The 24,344-nt window shown below is 47.6% G+C and overlaps 1 protein-coding gene across 18 annotated transcripts in view; it reads left to right on the top strand.

Moving 5' to 3' along the window:
• The window catches only part of KLC1 (kinesin light chain 1), a 52,277-nt gene that overhangs the window by 21,374 nt on the left and 6,559 nt on the right, over positions 1–24,344 (top strand). For 4 of the 18 annotated variants that reach the window (XM_074364927.1, XM_074364928.1, XM_074364934.1 and 1 more), the window contains 11 exons: positions 1,498–1,576; positions 2,057–2,282; positions 5,394–5,481; positions 6,105–6,206; positions 7,869–8,042; positions 8,184–8,283; positions 8,682–8,731; positions 8,817–8,884; positions 10,116–10,224; positions 13,237–13,398; positions 19,907–20,037. In XM_074364927.1, the coding sequence (XP_074221028.1) occupies positions 1,498–1,576; positions 2,057–2,282; positions 5,394–5,481; positions 6,105–6,206; positions 7,869–8,042; positions 8,184–8,283; positions 8,682–8,731; positions 8,817–8,884; positions 10,116–10,224; positions 13,237–13,398; positions 19,907–20,037 (1,289 nt within the window). Of the gene's footprint in view, positions 1–1,497; positions 1,577–2,056; positions 2,283–5,393; positions 5,482–5,569; positions 5,607–6,104; positions 6,207–7,868; positions 8,043–8,183; positions 8,284–8,681; positions 8,732–8,816; positions 8,885–10,115; positions 10,225–13,236; positions 13,399–17,682; positions 17,734–18,411; positions 19,121–19,906; positions 20,040–23,523; positions 23,633–24,344 lie in introns of those variants that run through there. The other 14 variants (XM_074364929.1, XM_074364936.1, XM_074364939.1 and 11 more) reach the window with 12 other exon arrangements.

Raw genomic sequence — 24,344 nt, 5'->3', positions numbered from 1 at the left:
GGGTTGGCAGTGCAGGGAGAGAGCGCCAGCTCCCCAGTGTCTCTTCTTATTAGGGCACTAATCCCATCGTGAGGGCCTCACCCCGTCATTTCATCTAACCTGTTCCCTCTCAAAGACCCTGTCTCCAAATACCATCATGTTGTGGGGAGGGTAGGGCTTCAACATATGATTTTGAGGGGGACACAGTCCATAGCCTCCTTCTATATTAGGCTTGTTTATTAGGCTGTATTTCTCCCTTGCACCTTGAGGTCAGGAGCAACTAATGTTTTACTTTAAAAGATGTACTCCTGTAGGCTGCTGTGGGAATAAGAATATGTGGCGATGTTGGTGTCCGCCAGGGAGTCACCTGGAAAACTGGGCAATATCAAGCTGGGAAAGATGGTGTCATAGAGTCCGGGACGTTCAGAACATTTTATTTTGAAGAAATGTCTAGCGTGGAGAAGAGCTGGGTGCAGTGAGCTCCCCCGTCAGGGGCAGGGCCGAGCGATTGTTTCTGCCACTTCCTCCTCCCTCTGCTGATGCGCTTCCCTAGCTCAAGGGCGTTCTCCGTGGACCCTGGGGGGCCGGTCAGGTTGAGGAGGCTGAACCCAGGCACAGCGCTTCATCTCCTCCGCAGCGTGGAGTCTTCGCTTGTTGATCATCTCAGCGGAGGCCTTGCTGGTCTTCCCACCCCATTCCAGGATCTGGCTCAGGCCCGCACGCTGCGCGGAGTTGTCGCGTCTTTTTAGTCAGCTGTCGTCCGGAGCTGGTCCTCCCAAAGAAAGGAAGAAGTCTTTGTCTTTTATGACATTGACGCTTTTGAAGAATACAGGCCAGTTGCATCGTAGATGGTCCCTCAGCTTGGGTTGGTCTAATGATCTTCATGAGTTCATTTGTATTACGCATCACAAATGGGACTGTTACAAAAGTGCCTGCAAGTCCCTCTCAGACTACCCCTTCCAGGGGAGGGGTGGTTGGTGTTCGTCTGCCCCAGGACGATGCTCACTTCTCACCCGGTCAGGCTGTGGTCAGTTGTCTCCATGTGTATTTTAACCTGTCCTCACCAGCAGTCAGTGGGAGACACCAGTCACAGGCTGTCAGATTGCCCGTAGGGGTCCTGTGGTGGAGGTGGAGGGCAGAGGGCGGGGAGAGGGAGGGTCTAGCCCAACAGTTCTGTGTTCAGAGATTTTCCATCTTAATCATGTGATTTCCAGATAAAATTTATTCCAAGTAAGGGTTTTCTTGCTCCGTTGAACGTCCTTAGGACATGGGAGGACCCTAAGGCACAGATGCCATCATGGTCTGCCGCTGCTCGCACTGAGCACCTGAGTTTAGTCTAGCAAGCTTTTTACTACTCTTCACTAACCCGCTGGATAAGCCCAATTGTGGATAATCCTATATGTGATCTGAAAATGAACCATATTTTCTATTCTTAATTAAACTGAAATTCATGCCAGATTTCCAGTGCAGGATTTATAGCAGCTGTAAGACTAAGATTGTCCTGGGTTGGTTCTGCAGGAGGACAAAGACACCGATTCCACCAAAGAACCTCTGGACGACCTTTTCCCAAATGATGATGATGACCCCGGTCAAGGAAGTAAGTGGAAGGGATGCTTAAATGGCGGCATCAGCCAGAAGGTGGCTTGTCCTGTTGAGCGTAGTTGCCATAATCGGTGTGCCCGCAGCCTGCCTCCCAGGAGCACGTGCGCACTCGGAATGCTTGTGTTTTCCAGAACAATTTCAAGCCATTTTCTTGTTGGGATATAGTAACATGTTAAACTGGCCCCTAGCTAACAAGGGCGTGTGCAACCAGTTCAGACGTGATCTGTGGGTTCTTACGGAGTGAAAAAGGCAGAATGAGTTTTCCTGGTGTCAAGAGCAGCAGCCTCACTGCACTGTGGTCGGGCACGCACCACCGCTGACAAGTTACTGTTCTTACCCAGTCCTGGTGAGGGGCTTCCATAGCCTGGGGGCCACGTGCTGACCAAGACCAAAGCTAGAGAAGAGAGTCTGAATGAATGGGTGTGATCTGCCTGGTTTTCTTCGAACTCACCAGAAGTGAACTCTCTCTGTGTAGTCCAGCAGCAGCACAGCAGTGCGGCGGCAGCTGCCCAGCAGGGTGGCTACGAGATCCCAGCGCGGCTGCGCACCCTCCACAACCTGGTCATCCAGTACGCCTCGCAGGGGCGCTACGAGGTTGCCGTGCCCCTCTGCAAGCAGGCCCTGGAGGACCTGGAGAAGACCTCCGGCCACGACCACCCAGACGTGGCCACCATGCTGAATATCCTGGCCTTGGTCTACAGGCTAGTAGTTTTCCTTTTATCTTAATTTTACATAGAAACAGTATTTTTAATGAAAATGCCCTGAAATATATTTTTATAAACTGGTATAAGCTCCTTTTCCAGCCTTACTATCCATTTCTCTTCAAACAGCCGAGAGTTAAATTCAGAATATTTGGCAAGCTCTCTAGCAGGATGTCACCCTGTGGCACAGACACTGCTTGGCTACACCCAGTCCAGCCTTCCTAGAATAGCTCACACGCACCCTTTGTTTTGGCCAAACTGAATCTTTAAGATTTTTTTCCCCATAGGACTCCATGTACCAGAGTGTTCTTTTGTCCAGAATAGCCTTCCCACTCTGCCTCCCAGTCCCCTCCCCATCTTTCTGAGGCCCTGTCCAGCTCTCTGTCCTTCATGAATCTAGGGTTCCATGTGCCTCTTGGCCCCATTGTGCCCCATAACCCTTGCCCGACCCCTCTCACAGCACTTGCTTGTGATACTTGGCATCGGGTTGTTTGAATTTTGTCATCTCTTCTCCCGGAATCGTGATTCCTTGAAGTTGAGAACCAGGTTGCCTTTGTCCCTCCACCTCATGTTACTTGGGCATGTTTCCTGACTCAAAAGCTCTTGGTAAAGGAATTGAATGGGATTAAGTAGGTTGCCTGGAGGTGGGGTCTTCTGGGGATGGAGCTGGGGACCTGAGCAGGCATGGGGACAGTGTAGAGGGTGAGGAGGGAGGGAGGGCTCCACAGAGAGGAGTGTAACCATCAAAAAGGTGGTTGCTTTAAAAAACACAGGTGGGACTTACGGTAGCTCACAGCGAAAAGTGACAATGAATGTATGTATGTTCATGTATAACTGAAAAATTGTGCTCTACACTGGAATTTGATACAACATTGTAAAGTGACTATAACTCAATAAAAAAAAAGTTAAAAAATAAAATAAAAAAACCAAAAAAACCCTAAAAACCCAAAAAAACATGGGAGGGAAAGTTAGCACTGTAGTAGCACCATGGCAACTCTGTACTTGGATAGCAGCACAGTCTTTTTCATGGCTGTGTGGTGCTCTGTTTTACAAATAGTCCTGGAATTTTTTGACAGACTTCCTGTTGATGGACTTTTAAGTCTGCAAATTTTTACTGTTATACAGTATGTTATAGTCATGGGTATTTGCATTTAAAATCTTGGTAGATAATGCTAAATTTCATTCCAGAGGAGTTTTTTTTAAAATTTACATGCCTGTTAAGAACATGAGAGTTTCTGGCCAACACTGGATATTGTTACTGTAAATAATGCACATAGAACGTAACTGGGATTTGTTGTCTGTAGGCAGCCTGGTTTCACAGTTGTCATCGTGGTAGTACTGGGAATTTGATGGCCTCTCTCAGTCTTGTGTTTTTCCTTAACGCATGAAGGTTTTACTCATGTCAGCAAGAAGTTTGGAAAAAAATTAGTAGCTACATAAATTTATCCACATTCATATTCAAAATTGCATCCTAGAGCTGTACCCCGTAACTCATGATTTCAGTGTTCTTGTATTAAGGAACATTTAATTTTAAGCCTTTTGGGGGGCCATTAATATTATACTGATGAACATTTTTAGGTTTTGTTCAAGATTCTGGATTTTTAAAAAAATACCAGTTCCTAAAACAGGCTCGCATATAGAGCTTTTACACCTGTCAGAGTACTTTGCCCAGCTGCTTTTCAGGAAGATGGTGCCGGTCTACGCTCCTGTGCACTGTCACCAACTCTTTGTCAGTGGAGAAGTGTAGCATTGTGTTTTAATTTGCATTCTCGGATTATATATTTTTAGTCATTTGTGTCCTTTCGTGAATGTTCTGTTATCTGGCCCTCTTTCCTATTAGGATTTTAATGCTTGCAGGGTATACTTTTGTTTTCTTTTCAAATGTGAATTTCTGGGTGGGCTTCTTGAGTAAGTGCTGGGCCCCGCCCCCAGAGCATCTGATTCAGCAGGTCTGGCAGAGGACCAGGTTTCTAACAGGCTGCAGGTGTGGTTTGGAGCCGCCTCTGAGAACCAGTGCTTTCGCTCCTGGTATGGCCTTCCTGTTGGCTTGTTACTGTCTCTGACCTTCATGTCACGTCACTGTTGACAGAAGTGCTCAGATGCCGCGTCCTGCCCAGCTCTCGGCACTCTCAGAGAGCTGTGTCTACTAGGTTTTTTTGTTGTTAACTGTGTCTGCTAGTTTTTGAAACTTTATTTCATATTGGCTGACTTTCACAAAAAGTTCGAGCTAGTTTTTAAGTGTAATAGAATGATTGAAGAAAAATAAATCTATATTCTTGGCTGGAATTGGTGTACTTTGGAGGATCTGGAAGCCTTGTCAACCCTTCCAGTGTTCTGGAGGGCGGACTGGTTTCTGCATGGCAAAGCCTTGCTGAGCAGTTGTTCTGACTCAGTTGAGAGGTATGTGTAGTAAGTCTCACAAAGTAACTAACTCGTTTGCAGCCGCAGCATCATTTAGCTCTTAAACCATAGGGGCTGGATGTGTTTCTGTCTCACCACAGTCAGAAAGACCCTTCCTCCCTCCTTGCTCCCGCAGACGGTGGCAACTGTGGACTGCATCATGACACTGCAGTGTGCAGCCTATGCTTGTGTTTCCCAGGCTTTTCTAGTGCAGTGGCATGTCATTAGCTTCTTAGAGCAGCTCTGAGAGTCACATCCCTACCTTATAGATGGGCCGACCACCCCTGCAGAGGCCACGTAATGTACCAAAGCCACGCAGCCGTTAACTGGCAGAGCTGGACTCCGACCCTGGAATGAGTTCAGTTTGATACTAAGTGAAGCTCCGTCCACGGTCCTGGGCTTCCTCCCTCCGCAGGGCATCTGGCACGTGCAGGCGAGCACAGCAGTGTGGGGCAGTGCTGTCCCAGGGGACAGTCTAGGTGGAGGGCCAGGTTCAAAGGCTGGTCAGGCCTGGCTCCAAGCTCACCTTGCCAGTGCATTTGTGGACAGGGTCTTTTTCTCCTACATTAGGGGTGTTTTAATAGTTCTAGTAGGTAACTTTCATTTTTTAATAGTTGAAGCTTGACTTTTATTTCTTTAGTTCCAAAATTACATTTTAAAAAGATTCAGTAAGCTTTATCTAAAACACTTAATGTATGTTTTTAACTTTAGAGACCAGAATAAATACAAAGACGCAGCTAATCTACTGAATGATGCCTTGGCCATCCGTGAAAAAACTTTGGGCAAAGATCATCCTGCGGTTTGTATATCTGGTTCTTTCATCCTTTTTATATTTTATTTTTCCTAATTTTTTTTTACCCAACTCATTTTAACATTAAACTCAACAGGGAAGATTTAAGAGCGGCCTTTCCCTGGACGGTGCAGGTGGGACCTCACGCGCTCCGCAGCAGTGGGGGCGTCCGTGCTGGGGTCGCTGATGTTCGGCAGCTGTCAGTGTGCACTTAGCTTGCTTATCATCACCACCACCTCAGATGGATCACGGACTAAGTTTTTTGATCCTAAATCAAATTGCATGTACTCCTGTAAATTTTTTTCTGAAGATTTTGTATTGTCTTTTTATTAAAATCTGATCAGATTTGCGTATAGATCTATTTTGGTTGGCTTTGTGGCTTCCAGTGAAATTAAAGGAAAAAAATCACAATCATGTGGATGTTGATTGGTTTAACTTTAATGTTCTGCAGTGTTACTTTGCACAGCTGTACTTATATATGATGAACTTGCTCTTCTGGGTTTAAGGGAGGTCATATTCCCTCATCCCACTAAGAGCACTTCACTGTGCACACCGGGTAGAAATGATGTGCGCCGTCTGAGTCCTCTCCGCTGTGGTCCCTTACTGTCCTTCGTGCTTCCCTCTGTCGGCAGGTGGCAGCAACTCTGAATAACCTCGCAGTGCTTTATGGCAAGAGAGGAAAGTACAAAGAAGCCGAGCCGCTGTGCAAGAGAGCCCTGGAGATCCGGGAGAAGGTGCGGCCGGGGGCGGGGGTCTCTGCTGAAGAAGCAGTGTCCTGTGCTGTTTAAACATTCTGGGTTTAAGTTTTGAGAAATGACTGCTGTGATCTGTCGTCACTGCCATTTACTGAAAATAAGTCTTTCAGTCAGATGGGCAGCTCAGAACGCAGCCAGACTGACCCATTTACATCAGAGTTTAGGAGGAGTGGGTGTTCCGAGGGTGGAGCCTTGAGTCTGCATGCTGCCCCAGCCTGAGGAGGCCAAGAAGCGACTGTTGAAGAAGGAATTTCTGAGGGCTTGTAGGTGGATGGCGTGGGGGCAGTTCATTTGACCATGGGGCATGTGTCTGTCAATAAGAAAAACAATAATATTAAATATAAGGTCACCCAAATATGCTTATAAAGCTTAAAAATGGAGTAACTATTTTTGAGAACAGAAGAATAACTTAGAGCTATAGATTAAGTCAGTGTCATGGGTATTTAATACCTGCTACTACAGTTTATGGTAATTAGGCATTAAAAAAATGTGACTTGGTAATTTCAGCAGTACTCTGTATGGCTGTGTATTCAAATGTTATAGAGAATTGGATGTCAGGTCTTTGCCGTGATATTTTAATTTGATTTTGTGTGAGTATTTACCACTGATACTGAGAGATTAATCATTTAATTTTGAGACCTATGGCAAGGAATTGGAAAAGCGAAAATGAAAAAGGCTCATTATCAAATTACGCAGATGAAGTTTTGTCAGGCTGCCATCTGTCTGATATTTACAAAATACAGTGGTTTTTATTTTATTTATTTATCCACTCAGATTTTGAGTGGACTGGGTTAAAAATCGAGGAGAACCACAGGTGTATCAAATTACAGATTATGAGCTGTATATAATGATCTGCCAAATTCATTCATGTGTATTTGCTCTTTCCTTCCGCCTACAAGATAGTTTTGGGTAGTGATACTTGCAAAGAGAGAGAGAAGCAGGTGATGTGCTTGTGAGTTAAGTGGGTGGGGATGGGCTGAGGGCTCCCTTAAATTGGATATAGGGAAGTCCCCTCTGGGGAGGCCTGGAAGATTAGCCGGTGGAGAGGGGTGGGGCTAGAGTGGTGCTGGAAGATGAGCACGGCATCTGGGACAGCACGTTCGACGACCCCTGAAGGTGGAGCTTGAAATCTGAGGAAAGTAGTTTGGGGTGATAGCAGAGGGCCTCTGGGTCTGAATGTGAAAGGGTGTGTAGGACACGAGTTGAACAGTTGGCAGTCTCCTTTGAGGACTATTACGCATAGGAATGAGTGTAACTCAGTGACTTGAGAGTCGGAAGGGGCTGGGTTTAAGTTTGGGCTCTTCAGAACTTGGCCGTTATGTTACATAGCCTTTATAAAATCCAGTTTCCTCATCTTCAGAACATGCGTATCACCTCCATTGTAGGATTGTTAGAAGAATGAGAGACGCTAGAGCATCTGAAGGAGCTCAGCACAGCCCCTTCTTCCCCCAAGAATGAGAGTGCAGTAAACTATTATTTTCCTCATCGCATGGCATGGGAGCCGTTCAAAGGCTGTAAGCCTGGAAGTGAGGCACAGTCGTATTTCTGTGTAGAGAGACTCCCCCAGAATGGGTGGAGAGTGGATTGGATGGTAGGGAAACAAGTGATGAGTGTTTCTGATGTGCTCTTTTTTATCCCCAGGTTTTGGGAAAGGATCACCCTGATGTTGCCAAGCAGTTAAATAACTTGGCCTTACTGTGCCAGAACCAGGGCAAGTACGAGGAGGTGGAGTACTACTATCAGAGAGCCCTGGAGATCTACCAGACGAAGCTGGGGCCTGACGACCCCAACGTGGCCAAGACGAAAAATAACCTGGTGTGTGGACAGAGGCGTGGCTGCAGACAGAGCCAGACGGCCCTTTTGGCATCTGTCTGAGCTCTGTTGTAGTTTCACTTGTCGATAGGAACTGTGCTTCATTTGCATGTGAAGAGTAATAAGTACTTGTTTCATTTTAAGGCATCCTGCTACCTGAAGCAAGGAAAATTCAAGCAGGCAGAAACCCTGTACAAAGAGATCCTCACCCGTGCGCATGAAAGGGAGTTTGGCTCTGTTGATGGTAAGAGGTGCACTCCTCTCTATGCAGGTGCAGCGTAGGTGCGTTAAAAATAGTGATTTCCAGCCTGACCTTGGTGGTACCCAAGCCATCGCAGTATTTTCAAGATAGAATTTAATTTGAATTTTAGAAATGATTTTCCAGGTAGCGCTGAGAGGAGAGGACTGTTCACAGAGCTGCACATGAATGGCCATTCCCTGCTTGTTTCTTGTGGTCCGGTTCTGTCTTTATGGTCTTGTCTTCTCCATTGTGACACCTGTCCAGGTTGTGAGAAGTAATACCTGAGAAGGGTCGCGTGAAAAACGAAACAGACGTTGCAGTCAGTGAAACTCAACAAATTCTACTTAGTCTAAGGGCTCTTTTATGCTGTAATTTATAGGATGTTATTTTTTCTTCCCTAGATGAAAATAAACCCATTTGGATGCATGCTGAGGAAAGAGAAGAATGCAAAGTAAGAACATAACTATTTTGAGTTTTCTAAGTTGGATATATTGCTTAAGATAATTACTCATCTGAAATTATTTGTTACAATTTAGGGAAAGCAGAAGGATGGGGCAGCTTTTGGAGAGTATGGAGGCTGGTACAAAGCCTGCAAAGTTGATAGGTATGTCTGCTTCACTGAGAGAAACAGAGAAACGGCTGTGCAAGAGCTAGTGCCTCAAAGTTCGTGAATAGCCAGTATGAACGCCCCTGAGGGCGCCGTGGCTGCACAGTACGGTGGTTCCCCCAGATTCCAGTAGGAAGCCCCGTAACTTTATGAATGAGGTAACTTACACACACAAAGCCCCTTGCAGTATGGGTCCTGTCCAGTAGCACTCTGTCCAAGGCTTGCGGCCGCATTGCAGGAGATGGCTAAATGGGGACCCAGCGTTGAAGGTGGCCATGGAGCAACCTCCTGGGAAACAGCCCAGCAGACCCACGGAAGCCAGCACTTCGCAGACGTGCCTGGGCCGCACGCCCGCCTCCCCACGCCACCCTGGGAGGGCAGGGGCGGTCCACAGAGGGTAGTGTGAGCTTCTCCAGCACAGCCCTGGGGGCCTCTTCTGACTTGAATGCCTTCCACAGTCTTTTTCCTCCTTTAACTTTCAGTCTTCCTTAAGACTCAGTTTACCAGTCGTCTGTTTCAGGAAAACTCTCTGAACCCCTAGTTTGGAGTAGATACCTCTTCTGGGCTAGCACTTAACCATAATTTCTGAATTTTATGTGCTCTCAAAGACATGGAGTATAGCTTCTCTATTTCTGTGCCTAAAGCACCTATCATCCCTAAGGAACAAAGCCTCTTGGAGGTTATATATGTCTATGCTGAAATGAACTAGATTTATTTCTCATTTTTTCGTGAGACTATCTGTCAGGAGCACAGAGACGCCCCCTCTGTGTCCACACTGTTCTTCCCGCACACGCAGCTGTCATTCCCTGACTCCTTCCACTGGTGAGGAGTTCGGGGTTTAGGCTGCTTCCCCTTTGCCTGGAGGGAGAAGGGGGAGGTGGAGAGCAACACTGAAACGTGTGTCCTCCTTGCTGCCTGACACTGAGTGTGCTCTGCCCCCAGGGGAGGCCTGGGGGTCACTGCACAGATGTGGAGACTGTCCAGGGGTCTGTGGGAACAGTCACAGCATGGGGAGAGCAGGGGTGCGGTCGGTCAGCCACCGGGCTTGGTGCAGTTGGCAGGGATGCTTGAGACAGAAGAGCCCTTTAGAATTTCAGTTAAGAAAGTACCACAGACGTTTGAAGAATGTTAGCCTGACATGTCTGTGAGTTTTAGATCATGTGCTGTTGCTAGTGGTCACTCTAAAACTTACATTTAATAGTTCTGTATGCCGTATGCTTTCTTACAGTCCAACTGTTACAACTACTTTAAAAAACCTTGGGGCACTTTACAGACGTCAAGGCAAATTTGAAGCTGCAGAAACATTGGAAGAAGCGGCCATGAGGTCACGTAAACAGGTCAGTCAGAAACCTTCTGTTTTTAACTTAGGTTTCAGAACTTTTGAGTTTAATGATTCTCTTTTACTAGGCTTATTGAAACCTTGATTTAGGAATAGGAAATGTTTACTATCTTAGTTTGTATAAAGAACTTACATTGTTTAAGCGACGGTAAATATGGCACCAAAAGCACAAGCAGCAAAAGCACAAGTCAGTCAGAGCCGCCAGCACCGGGGACACCTGCGCCCCAGGGCGCTGTCAGGGGAGTGGGCACTTGCACAGCACGGTGGAAGCACCGGTAACCCACACGCCTGGCGAGGTCTGCTATCCAGAGTGTGTGAAGGCAGAGGGACCACTGCATTAGAAAGCGGCGCATGACCTGAATAGACATTGCTCTGGAGGTGAGACACAGAGGCCAGCAAGCACGTGGAAAGGTGCTGCATATCATCAGTCAGCAGGGAGGGTGGAGCCAAACTGCGGTGAGACTCTGCTTTGCACCCGTGAGGATGGCTAGAGCAAAACCAAACAAAACAGCGGTGTTGGGGAGGTGTGGGAACTGGCCCCTCGGGCTGGTGGCGCGGTTGCCATAGAAGACAGGTTGGAGGTGCATCAGAGAGTCAGGCAGAGAATTGCCAGGTGGCCTTCAGGTCCACTCCTGGCGTCCGCGCCCAGACCGAGCAGCGGTGCACACACGGGCACAGCGGAGTCCCGCTGCGCAGTCATTGTGTCTGCAGTTGCTCTGAACACGCAGTCGACACTGCCAGGCCTCTACTCCCAGGGGAGGGAAGTGAAGGGTGGGGTCGTGTGAGCCTCTGGTCACATTCACGCCAACTCAAGGCCTAACCTTGTGTTAACGTGTGTTTCTGTTTAAAGACACCTTGTGTAGTGTGTGGTGTTGGTTAATGAATCAGTGAAACAAGGAATTCATGGCCAGCAGCTCTGAAACTCATGCCTCTCTCTGCAGGGCACACCCCAGCCTTCTTGTGCTTAGGACACTAGATGACACTTTAGCACACTCTTAGGGGCCATTTTAAACAGTGAGGTCCCTGACAAATGCAGAGAGCCTGGGCACCGAGTAATTCAGACTGGGAGGGGACAGTTGTTGACAGTACAAGACGAAACAGGAAAGCAGGGGGAGGGAGGTGCAGCTCAGTGGTGGAGCACGGGCCCACCATGCTCAGGGTCTTGGCTTCGGTCCCCAGTGCCTCCACTAAATAAACAAACCTATTACCCCCCCCCAAAGAAACAAACAAACACAATTTAAAAAAATAAATAAAGCTTTAGGAGGAAAAAGAAAGCAGAATGCTACCTTGCTGGGTCTTAGCTGGGGACATGTGCTGTATGACCTGAGCTTTCCTCCACTCTGTATGTGTCTGTGAAGGACCACGAAAGCACTTCGAGCGTTGACTGGGGATTAGAAATACGTGTTGGCACGTGGCTGAGTTCTCGACTGTGGCCTCTGTAAATAGTGAGGATTGAATCTGTCTCCCCCATGCGTTCACGGCAGCGATACTCCCAGGAGGCTAAGCATGGAAGCACCATGTACCCATCGACGGGTGACCAGCTGCACAGCGTGCTCCAGCCATGCAGTGCAGTGTCAGTCAGCGAAGAACAGCTAGTGAGCTGCTGAAGCACTTCCTTCATCACCTGAGAGGTTTCAGTTCTGCTGGAGTTAGCTTGCAAAGAAAATACAGGAGAAGGGCTGAGCTCCTGCCCTGTGATTACTGGTGTGCAGTGAGCAGTTAGTGTATTGCTGAGTGTGTGCGTGCATGTAAAGACAGCAGGTTTTGTTTCCTGTTTTTAGAGCTGGAGGTGCAGGTCTGGGTTCCTCCTCCGAATGATGTGTATGTAGACTGTTGTATAGTTGTTAGTTTGTGGCCACTTTTCAGCTGGGATTAAAGTCACCCATATATACCTGATAATTTTTTTCTTTGAAGAAATTGTGTGACCAGAGAAGGCCCGGCAGGGATACCGTCAGGGACTCCCCCAGTCGCTGTCCCTGCAGGAGCCCTTCCTTGTCCCCGTCATCCTTCCCGGGTCCTCTGGGCCTGGGTGCGTGCTGCGTGGGGTTCTGGCTCAGGTGGTCTGGGGGCGCCTCAGGCCTTGTTGTAAACCAGTGCACGTAGTGTTCACCCAACCCGCAGAGTCGGAGTCAGAGTCAGGAGCTGCAGAAGTTTAAGAGAAGAGGCTGCCTGGGCCTCACTGACCACACCCCTCCTGCCACAGTCGTTTCCCTGTGAAAGTCATAGCAGCACCGTGCCTCCTGAGAGGGAGACCGTGCGGTTCAGCGAAGGTGTGGGTGTTTTGCCTGAGCTGTGGGGTTGGAATCCCATTTAGAGCGTGGATGTCAGTCGGCACTGAAACAACATGGAGAGTGTTTGCTGCTGGGCGTTAATCCAGTTGCGTTTGAACTGGGACGTGCTGGAGCGAGACTGAGAAAGTCGGCGACTGCTTGCTGCTGGTCACCCCTTCCCCGGAGTAAGAGTCTGCTTTTGGAGCACCTTCTGCAGGCAGCCGTCGCTGACTGTCAGAGACATCACAACCGTCCAGGGCTGTCCAACCATGGACTGGGTTTGGAGGCGGGAAACAGCAGGCACGTGGTCCTAAAAGCTGGGCCTCTCATCATCAGACTTTACAGACGCTTACAAAACAGCACCTGCCACCTGGGCTCCGTCAAGAGCAGTTTATGATACTTGATTTATACCTCTCCCTTCATCTGTCCTTCAATCTTTTTTTTTTTTTTTTTTTTTATGCATTTCAAAATTGTGTACCTCACTGCACTGCCTTCTAAATACTTGAATGTACAGGTCATTAAGTGGAGCTTAACATATGTTCGTAGTTTTTTAAGATTTGAGGTGAGATTTACATACAGTGAAATGCACATGTCTTGAGTGTGCCTTCCTGAGAGTCAACTGTTCTGATCTCCCCCCCGCCCCCCCAGTGTTTTCTCCTAGTACGCGTTTAGTGATCTTAGAAACCCTCCGGAAACTCGAGTGCTAATGGATCAAACCCTTTTCCCTATCTGGCTCCCAGGGTCTTGACAATGTTCACAAACAGAGAGTCGCTGAGGTGCTGAATGACCCTGAGAACACGGAGAAGCGGAGAAGCCGGGAGAGCCTCAGCTCGGACGCGGTCAAGTACGAGAGCGGCCCTGACGGAGGGGAGGAAGTGAGTATGAGCGTAGAGTGGAGTGGGGTAAGTACAGCGCACGGCAGGAGCCTCACCGGCCTCCTTCCTCAGTCAGTCCCAGCTAGGCCCTTGTAGGTCGCCTTCTGCCAGTGCCCAAGGCTGTCACTTGTTGGAAGCGGTAATATTCTTCCTTTTAGGAGTCCATGAAAGCTGTTTGGCTTAACTTTGAGCACTTAAATGCTGATTGAGTGTCCTGGTTATTTAAAGCATAATCCATAATCTGGTTTTATTTTAATGTTAGGATTAGTGTGGCAGATAACTAACTCGCTTTTTTAACTTACCCATTTTCATCGCTAACTTCAGTGCTCCTAATTTCACTGACGAGGCTGCTATAGATTCTGTTAGAATTAGTTTAAATACTTTAAAGGAAAATGACGTTTCAGACAGAACTTGACTATAGAAAAGAGCAGTTCAGGAGCAAAGATGTTAGGGCAGCTGCTCTTTGCGCCCCAGCTCCGTCCCCTGAGGGGCCTGGTGGTTCACCACACTTCACAGTGACGTGCCTGCTGCAGGTGTCTCCCGAGCGTGTGCCGTGTTGGAAGCGTCCCCTCCATGGCCAGCCTCTGCCTCTGCGGAGATTCTTGCACCACTGTTTCTCCAGTGGTTGCCAAAGAGCATGTGGCCTTCTGGACATTTTCTTTCTAGTGAATTTTTGTAACACGTGGATAGTTTTTTTTGCACGTGGAACTGATGTCTTTGGAGTTTGCTGTTATCAGGGAGGGTTGAATGCAGGATTAGCTCTAATGCATTCAGGTGCACTGTTGATTTTTTCTGAAGTCACGTAATGCAGTTTGACTAGTTGTAATTGTACAGATGTTTTACCAAATAGGAATTTGGGGCTTTCTTATAATCTGTCTTTTTGAATCTACGTACTCTTGGGGTTTTCTGTAGCTGTAGCAGTTTGGTAGGGGTCAGCATTCTAGACAGACATCTCGTACAGGAGGTTGTTGGCCAGAACCTCAGGGGGGAACATCTTTTTTGACTGTCTTTATCTGGCAGCTTCCTTGCTTTGGTTTCTCCTGTGCCAAGACAACCAATCAGCATCCGCTTTGACCCCTTGGCCCCGTGGGGCAGCAGCCAGGCGCACGCGAGGACGGCTGGCCTGCCCTGCCCACGTCCAGCCATGCCGTGGACTGTGCTCCCCCCCCACCCCGCCGCGTCGTCCGCATGCTTTGTGCAGAGGCCCGGCCGGCCTCTGGCCCTCAGGAGCCAGGGAGCAGGCGCTGATTCTCTCGTGAGGGTCTAGAGGAGCTTTCTCTTGAGACAGTATTTCTAGGTCAACCTTTCAAATCATGTGATGACCACGTTATTGACACCTCAGCATCCTGTTACCGTCTTCAAGGCGGAGGCTCGGGCTGAGGGAGTGCTGCCCTCCCCTCTTGGGGAGGGGTTGGCGGGTGGCTTCCTGCCGGGACTGCGGCTAGAATCACTAGTGCAGCAGGTAGAAGCTGTCCCCTCAAGAGCCTGCTTGCTCCCCTGTGATTCCACATCCCTCTCTCTGGGGACGTGCTGCCATTCGGGATGCTCACCCGCTTGGCGTGGGGTATCTTTCTCCTTGACTTCTGGATACTAGCAGTTCACAGCCTGACAGAATCCATCCCAGGGCGCTTTACTTGGCCCCGGGTTCGATTGACTGGAAGAATCGAGATCTTGGGTCATCCAGCACTTTGAGCAGCGAGAGGAACCCTTTCTTTAAATGGAGTCTCACCTGACGCAGCGGGTAGAGCGCTGGTCAGGTTACCAGAGCGGGACAGCCGCGAGCTGGGCCCTCCTTCCGGAGGCCGTGGCGCTCAGGCTGGTTTCCTTTGGAAGCTTGAAGGCTCAGAGGCAGTAGTGCTGCTCACTCCCACCTTTGATTTGAATTTTATTTTCAAAGCATTTGTGGTTTTTTGTTTTTTTAAAAATTGATACTCAAGATTATTTAATATTTTTCCATTGCAGTAGTTTCAAAGAATAAAATTTGTACCCTATCTTATTTCGTGTCCCTGTATATCTATAGAAAAGATTCCCTTAGGTACAATTTTAGAGCTCAGTGTACCTGCATTTTTTAATTTCAAGGATTTTTTTAAATTGTAAAGACATTTATGTTTTAAGAGGCCATAAAGGCAGTATGCACATTTAGATGTTTTTAAAATCAACTTTATTGAGCTATAATTGTATGCAACCAAAGGGGCCCATTTCCAGCATCTTCGGTTTAGATGTTAACACACTGCAGCCCCACGTCAGTCTCTGCCCAGGTGTGAGAATAGAGTGTCTGTGCTGTTCCCGTGTGAGTGCAAGTTGCCCTGGCAGTACAAGGCAGACAGTTTAAGAGTTGTTGCTGTTTGCAGCTGCTTATCTCTGTGTCAGGATTTTCTCAGTGTTATGCAGTCAAGAGAAAAGACAGAAATAAATTGGGAGTTGAGGCCAGACCTGTCGCCTGTAACTTAATGCTTTGGATTGTGGGTTCTGCAGGGCAGCTTCGTTGTTCTGTTTAACTTCATTGTCCTAAGAACTTTTTACACCTGTGTGTTGAGAAAATGCCGTTTAGATTTTATTTTCTTATTGGGGTTCTGCATTGGATTTTAACTTTTTTAAAAGATTTAAAATATTTCAGCACTCTTTAAGAAGTTTGGGAACTTCTGCCGTAGGGAGAGCGCTGAGCTGCTCTGTGGGGAGGACTGGAACTGGGGGGCAGGCCCTCTCCCTGGGGTTCTTGCAGCCATCCACACGGACTAGGCCTAGGCCCTCTCAACATCCGGAAGTGGCATTTTCAACAGAGGGCGGTGTGGTCTAAGGTAAGGCAAGCTGGGTTATAATGACTGCTCCCTGCAGATTGCCGTAAGTCTGGGTCAGCACAGAACTGAGTTGTATGCTGTTAAAATAAAAATAAGGTTACTGCACATATTCTAATAATTCATATGAAGTTCTTGGATCAGATTCTTGACATGGTAGGTAATTTGTTTAGGGAAGTACAATTCTGTTCCTTCCCTTTATGACCATAAAGATTGTGATTAAAGTACTTGAAAATATAACTTCATCGAACTTGTTTTTGTATAAATTGTGCAGGTGTACAGGTCACTGTCAAGTTAAGTCTGAATTTAAAAAAAAAGTCTGAATTGGTTCTCTTTTATGATCCTGCCTCTAAAAACACAGATGCTCTGTGCATAGGAATCCTTTCTGGAAAAACCGGGTTCCGTTTACCCTGTGTCCACGAGGCTTCGTGTTAACTGTGCGGTCCACCGTGTCGGTCCCTGGCAGCCGGGTCCTCACTGGGGCCTGTGGGGCCTCGGGGCTGCCCTGTTTTGAGGGAGTTGTATTTGCAGTGGTCCCACCAGGACACCAGGACACAAGACTCCCCTCACATTCTGAGTAGAACCCAAGGTCCCAAAGTCAGCCTTCATCTACACTAGACTTTTTGTTTCGGGGTGCCAGTATCTACTGGGGTCCTTTGGAAGTAGGCCCACCCCCATGTCCCCATTCTTTTCCTTTTGTTTCCTGTGCTAGTTTTTTCCCTAAAAGCTTTTAATACACTGAACTCTTCCTGGATTACTGGGGAATAAAATAATACTGTTAATTATAAATAGCTTAATTTTTATTTTTAAAAAATTGTATTAGGAAGCCAACTAGAATATACCAAAGAAAAAAATTAAAAACCACCAAATCACCTGCAATCCGTAGATGCTAATTACCGCTGTGTAGCTCTTAACTAATACATCATACTCTTAGCTTCTGTTCAGAAGCCCACTGTTTTGATGTAAATAATTCATGACAGTATGAAGATGTGTTGAAATGGAGTGAAACTCCCCGCCTCTAAAGCCTGTATTGAGTAGAAATCCCCCTGGTTTGGTGGGTTTGTCCTGTCCTTCCTGCTGGTTCTCACAGGCGAGGGTCCCAGCTGGCGAGAGCAGGGAGGGTGGGCAGACCTGATCCAGTGTCCCCGGGACCACGTGCTGCTCCCAAGCCCATTGTTGGGGGTGGGGGGTGGGGAGAGGGGTGGGGGGGAGAGAGAGAGAGAGTGTGCGTGTGTGCGTGTGCGCGTGCGTGTGTGCAAAAAACAAGAAATAACGTTTAGAATCTGAGTGAAACTGCTCTTCTGTATTCTGCTGAGCGTCTAGTGCAGGAATATCACAAGGAGCGCTGTGGTAGTGCAGCACTGGATTTTGAACTGAACAGCAGGAGTAGTACTATTTGTAGAATTATGTTAAACATTTTGACATTCTTTTCTGAAGAGCAGCAAGAACTTGTGTTTTCTTGTCCTCCCGGCACTCGTGGGGAGTTGGTAACAAGTTTTATTTTTCCATTTTAAAGATGAGAAAGATGAAGCTCGGGCTGGTTAAATGACTTGCTCAGCGTCGCATGGTGAGTCAGCGCGGGCGGCTAAGGTCCCCGCCGCGCGGGGCTTCTGGGCGAGGCCGTCGGCTTTCCCGTCTGCCAGGACCCAGATGCGCTGCTGCTGTGGATGCCTTTTCTAGTTAATTTTGCTTTGGATTATCAACTGCATGTTAAAAATGTGCTGTAGACTTTTACAGTCAGCGGTTTCTACAATTTCTGAAACGTCTACCACGTCAGCGCTTTTCAGAGAGAAGCTGATAGTTCAGGGGTCTAGAAGGGCCTCTGATTCAGTGACAGCTTGAGTGAGCGCACGCCTCCCGTGCACGGCAGTCTGTCTGTTGGTCACTAGGGCTGGTTCTCGTTGCAGAATCTCCTTTACATACAGTCACTTGAAGCCCTTTTGTCCTCGCATTGAGGAGGCTTCCGGCACAGTGCTAGTCCGTGCTCCAAACACGCTGCATTTTATCTTGAGGGTGGTGAGGAGTGGTTAGTCTAGACAGTGTAAAAGGTAACACGAGGCCCAGTCCCTGTTTTATCCTGGGCTGACAGAAGCAAGCAGAAGGTAGTTCCAAATACTAAAGAATTCACAATGCTGCTGAGGTTTTGTGACCTAGAAATACTGTAAGCCGAGCTGTGCTAAGTGGGAAACTGACTCTTGCCTCCCAAGTCTCACCTGGGCTCTCTCTCTCCGTTTCTGTCTAACAGGCCTAGCTGCCTTGTGTGACACTCACTGTCTCCTGCATGAGGGCGGCACCTCCTCCAGCTTCTCTCCTCTCTCCAGTGCTGACCGCTGTGTCTAGCAGTCCCCTAGGATTCTTGTCAGAGCTGCACCTCTGTGACTGGCTGCTCCTTTCGGTGCTGCTGTTCTTTTTGGGGGGTTCCTTATCTCTGTATACATGTAGCTTTGCCAGATATGTACTTAGTAATATAAACTGTATTAATAAAATCCATTTACTGTGTACTACATGAGTTTAAAACTTAAGAGGATAGCTGTTCACTTTGATAGAAGGTAGTTAGAGGTCTCCCCCGGTGTTACTGCAGTGGCATGATGGTGACGTGACGCCCGCTCGGCTGTGAGCCCAGGGCATGTGCTGCTCCCGTCCTGGGGACCTGGCCCGGCTCCAGGCCTGGCCCCTTCGGATCATGCTCAAGTAGAACTGGCTGTGTAGTCTGTGTGGAATTTTGGCAACTCTGCTTTTCTCTACTAATCTTTTAAGTGTTCAGTGATTTGTGTATTTGTGTCTTTCTAACTTCTAATAAACTCACTCCAACTGACCTGTGTCTCGGTGTCTGTCTGCTTGGTAGAACTCCTCACTCTTTCCATGGAATGCAGCATTGCTCTGGCTTCTAGAAGGAATGGGGCTCCTGTTAATCTTACTAAGATTCATTCTGAGAATAAAAGTTGCTGTGTACACATTTTTTCACTCTGTGTTTTGATTTTCACATCCAGATACTGCTGAGTGTCTCACTTATGTCTGAATCAGCTGTAATGAAAGCTGGGCACTCCTTGTGCTTCCTACAAGATGTCTGAGGGGTTTTGGTTATTGGTATAGAATGAGCATTTTATTTAAACTTCCAACCACATTTATAATCCACATTTAATAAAACTGTCCTCTAAAACTTACTGAAGAAACTGTACATCTGTTGCATTTAGAGGAAGTTATTAAGAGGAAGTTGCCTGTGTCAGATGTAAATGTTTTGGGTCCTGTACAGCTATATGGACCATCAGATGCTCCTGCATTTATTAAACATGGAATTTGATTTTGGTGATATTCCTAGAAACTGCTTTAGTTTTCTTGAGACTTTTTGGGTATCTTTTCTTTCAAAACAATAATAATATAGTTAATTTTCCTTTGGGGATCTTATTACTTTTGTTTGAATGAGCTTCATGTTCAAAAGTTTTCATGATCATTGGATTGTCTTGAATGAAATTTAAAATGGATAGATTTCTTTTTGAAGTGTATTTATATAACGGCAAATTGGTAATTTCCATAGAAATCATATTACCAGCAAATTTTAGGATTATTTGTTCTAGTTATGTCAAAAATGTCACGGCTAATTTGACAGGGACTGCACATTACCAGCAAGTCACAGACTAGCAGATAAGCCGCAGTGTGGAACCTTGTTTGCGCTCAGCTTTGCCCCTTGGGGGCTGGGGGGGGAGCATCTGTAGCTTCACATTTGTTCACGTTTTTTTCAGGACGGCACTGGATCTTTAAAACGCAGTGGTTCCTTTAGCAAACTCCGGGCTTCAATTAAACGCAGCAGCGAGAAGCTGGTTAGGAAGCTGAAGGGAGGAAGTTCCCGAGAGAGTGAGCCAAAGAACCCCGGGTAACTATCTCCAGCCCCGCCCCGCCGCTGCCCCGCCGCCCCGCCGCCCCGCCTGATGGCCACCTCTGCTCCAGAGCTTCAGAAAAAACACGCCAGCCCGCTGCCCGTATTTTAGCAATGGAAAGGTTTAGTAGTTTCAGTCCAGTCTTTTCCCAGGACAGGTTGAGAAACAATTGTGAAACTTCCTCTTAGAGGCAAGAAGGGCCAATGCCTTTGAAAGAAGCTTGCGGAGCTCTTTGATTCCATTACGTTGCAGAGAAAGCCTTAGCAGCGAAAAGTCGAAGCTTAATATTAAAACACTGGGCATATTAACGTGTTTACTCTAAACAGGCATTATTTATTTTCTAAGTTAGCGTTCGTTTAAATCCTTGTTCTTTTAAAATCAAGTGCTAGCTATGATTATACTAAATCTTATCACGTAGGTATTAACTACAGGAAGAAAAATGATTCTAAATAGAAGGATTACAACGTCGAGACTTCTATTATAACAGGTTTCTTCAGGAGATTCTAAAAGACCTTAGCTTTAGCATGTGTTAAACAGGTTTCAGTCATGAGTCTTTTAGGGTCTTTTGAACAGTAACATTTAGGCTGTTAAAGGAATTTGGTTCTGAGATACTCTGTTTTTTCTAAGCTGCATCAGAGGAAGGGCTCACTGCTTTTCTGTTAGGGTGCTAACAAACTGCTCTGGTTTCTGAGTTGTTTCTGGTGAAAATGGCTTCCTGTTTTTGGATGCACTTCTCACAGAAGCACTGCTTTGTCAGCTGTTCTGTGAAGCTCTACCTCCCTAAAACAGCACCTCCTTTGTAAAGATTGATTCCTGGTATAACTCTACTTTAAAAGCTATCTCACTCTAAGTTCTGGAAGAATTCTAATGTCTAACGTCTGAGGACTGTGAGACTGAGCTCTGGGTGGCACTTCGGTAGCATTAAAGCTGTGTGCCTTTTCAGTTGTTTCCTCTGCTGTTCTCAAGGCATGTCCAGTCCTAGCCCTCTTGATGTCGGGTAGGGTCTGGCCCCTGAGCCCTGCGGTGTTAGCCGGCGCCCCTGGGCCAGCTCCTTGCAGGGGCAGAGGCCAGGCCTGCTCCCAACTCTGTGCCCTGGGTGGCTCTCTGTGTTGGATGAACATGTTTCCTGATTGATGGCTTCTCAGGCAAGAGGAACGACTTAATTTTTATGGGTGGCCACTGCCCTCCTTCTCAGGGGTGTCTCCAGCCCCGTTTGTGCAGAAGGTGCTTTGTAAGCTCTGTAGCTATTGGCCGTGAGGCCCTGGAAGACGCTGCATTTGCAGCACATGAGGCCCAGCACAGGGTGCTGTCCTGCCTGAGAGACAGGTGAACCCGTCCTGAGGGAAGGAGGCTCTCAGGTGACTCCGGCTTTAAAGTGTTTACAAGTTCCCAGGACTAAAATGATCGTGTACTGTCTGGCGCTCTGAGTTTGGAAAGAGCAAACCTTCTCTCAGCATTCTGGGCATCTGAACAGGGCGTGTGGTCAGTCTGTACTGGCCATCACTCACCCCTCTGAGGCAGACGTGCGCTGCTCATTCGAGGTTCCGGGTGTTGGAAAGCTTTGCTTTTCGAATGCAAACTCCGATTCTGGCACTGAGCCCCATGACGCGGGACCTGCCTTCCCATGTGACAGAGCTCGCAGTTTCTGTTTCTTCCATGTCTTCCTGTCTGTACGTGATGTAACTGTGTGAACACTCCCCAGTGTGGCACGTTCACAGCACTAAGACTTTGCTGGCCAGACCTGGTGTAAAACAGACCCGCGCTTGCATATACTAACGTTCTTCATGGACGGTATTTGGATGATACCCTACTGAACTTTTTGGAAAACTAAATAATTTAGAAATTGTATCTCATACAACGCATAAACAGAGTCATCTTTCCAGGTAAGAGTAACATTTTTAAAATTAAAAATCGCTCTCAAACTTGGGCATTCTTCAGCACCTGCCAGAGGGTTTGTGACAGACTGTGTGGCCCCACCCAGAGTCTCTGGTGCTGGGGTCTGCGGGGGTGAGTTTGCCTTTCTAGCAAGTTCTAGCAAGGCCAGCAGTGCGGCTGGCAGGGACCACGTTGTAAGATCAGAGCTGCCAGCAGCTCCCAGACTCCGTGGAGTCAGTGGGCTCCACCACAGGTGTAAGTAGAAAAGTGTGGATATGATTTGGAAGCAGTGTTGACAGGGCAGATTGTTCTTTCATCTTGTAGGGAAAAGGGAGTTTGAGGACAAGGGTTGTGTAGCTTCCTTAGAAGAAGTTACCTGGCCAATTAATTGAATAATTAAATATGCCAGACTGTACTTCACCTGTGATTTGGTTCAATTTTGTCCTCTGTTCCTGAGGGGTTCCGGATCGGGAGGAGCCTGCTGGGGCCCAGTGCGCTGTATGGGGTGCACGGGGCGCTCTCGTTTCGCCCTGGTTGGGGAAGGGAGTAAGTAGATCAAGATCTTTGTTTTGGGGGCCGGTCGCTCAGGGGGAGCTCAGTAGGTGTCCACCCCTTGCCTGGTGCTGTGCCCATGGTGCTGGCCGACGTGCGGGCTTGAGCCAGGCCTTCCATCCCTGCGGCCAGAGTGCCTTGTGTGTGTCTCTGACCAGGGCCCCGGCCTTGCAGCCGGGCCCAGCTGGTAGAATGAGTAACAGTGGTCCCTGCTTGTGCCCTAGTAGTTCAAGTTCAGAATCACAGATTCTGCTGTAAACATTTAAAAATAATCCTTCACATCGGTTATTTTTAGCCTTAAAAGCTAAGGTGACTTGTGTTGGAGGGCATCTGTGGTGGCAGTAAGGTAATTTTAGGATATGCATAATTCAAGTTTAGGTTATAGGTAATCTGTAGCTTATTTCATTATTTTAAAGGTGTCAAATGGGAGAAAAAAATAAATATGTGTATGGATCACAATATTTCTTTAAAACCATGAAATTTGTTTTAAATTTTGGTTTCTAAGCAGAGAAATATTAGCCTCAGTTTATTTTACAAATAAAAAATGTCTCCCTAGTTTTAATATACAAAAACATAAAATATAGACTATATCTATGATTTGCCCTTAATTGTGAGCCTAGGGTCACCGTGCAGTGCAGTCACGGAGGTGATGAGACACCTGGCTGGTCCAGTTCCTTCCTGGAGCCCCTCGCGAGGCTGAGTCAGTGGGCTGCGTCCGCAGAGCCTCTCGGCTCCTAGAGCAGCCAGGCTGTACAAAGTGAAGCTGTAATAACACTTGGGGTTTACATGTGGTTCTTTAAGACAAACATTTTGCTGAGGAAGACGCAGAGAAACTGCACCTTTTTCTACTGGGTGCTAAATACAGTTGGACCTGGGTGTCCGTGTTGAGAACTGGGTGGACAGCCTAGCCCGAGGGAGATAAGGCCCGCGCTCCGCCAGGGACACTCAGGCCCCCTGTGGTGACAGGCCTTTGAGGGACGGCTTTGCTCTGCTTCCCACTCCTGGTTGACTGTATGCTGACGGCTTGTCCTTGCATGTCCACCGTCTGGTTGCAGCATGAAGCGCGCCAGCTCTCTGAGTGTCCTTAACGTGGGTGGCAAGGCAGCCGAAGACCATTTCCAAGTAAGGAGCCGGCCCTGCCCACACCCTCGCTGCCGGGAGCAGGTCAGCTGGGCCCTTCCTTGGCACCACGGCCACTTCACTAGAGCCACGTCATGATGACACTTCTGTATTCTCCATTAACTGTCTGAATTATGCGAATGTTCGCACTATGAACATTCTTAGTATACTAATAATGGTCTTTAAAAATACTTTATTAAAAATGAAGTGTTCTGATAATATCAGAACCTGACCAGTTATTAATTTGTGTTATTAGTTTATATGATTTTAGCTTCCAATAAGTTTATAACTAATACAATGGCTAGCTGGGCTGTTGTTCAAGTGCTTTAAAGCCATTCGGAACTTTACTGACAAAAGGCCAGACATGCTGTCAGTGTGACGGCAATCTTTAGCACTTTGTCACCTGTCCCAAGTCTCGCATCTTCGCATTTAAAACTGGTGGCATTCACTTCCCCATCAAAAATGGCCTTTTTATTTTGTACGTGTGACTTGGGGTTTAGCCAGGCTTCCAGACTCAAGAACCTGGCCCCGCTTCTCAACTAGGCTGGGCAGACCAGGCTGCCCGAGCTGATGAGAAGGAGCCTCCTGTGACCTGACATGTCTGCTGGTCCGTGTGCCTGGGCTTCCTGCTCACTCACCCTCGAGCCTGCAGCTTTCCCCGGTGCCCCAGTCCCACTGGTGCGGTGTTGGGGTTCGCGGACTGGAGCGGGCCTGGCACTTGTGCTGACCTCCCCTCCCCCCTTGGCCCCCTTGGGAT

This window comes from Camelus bactrianus, chromosome 6 (genome assembly GCF_048773025.1).
Source record: "Camelus bactrianus isolate YW-2024 breed Bactrian camel chromosome 6, ASM4877302v1, whole genome shotgun sequence".
In the NCBI taxonomy this organism is placed as follows: Eukaryota; Metazoa; Chordata; class Mammalia; order Artiodactyla; family Camelidae; genus Camelus; species Camelus bactrianus.
The sequence above is the reverse complement of the archived record's forward strand: the minus strand, read 5'-3'. Positions and strand labels throughout refer to the sequence as shown.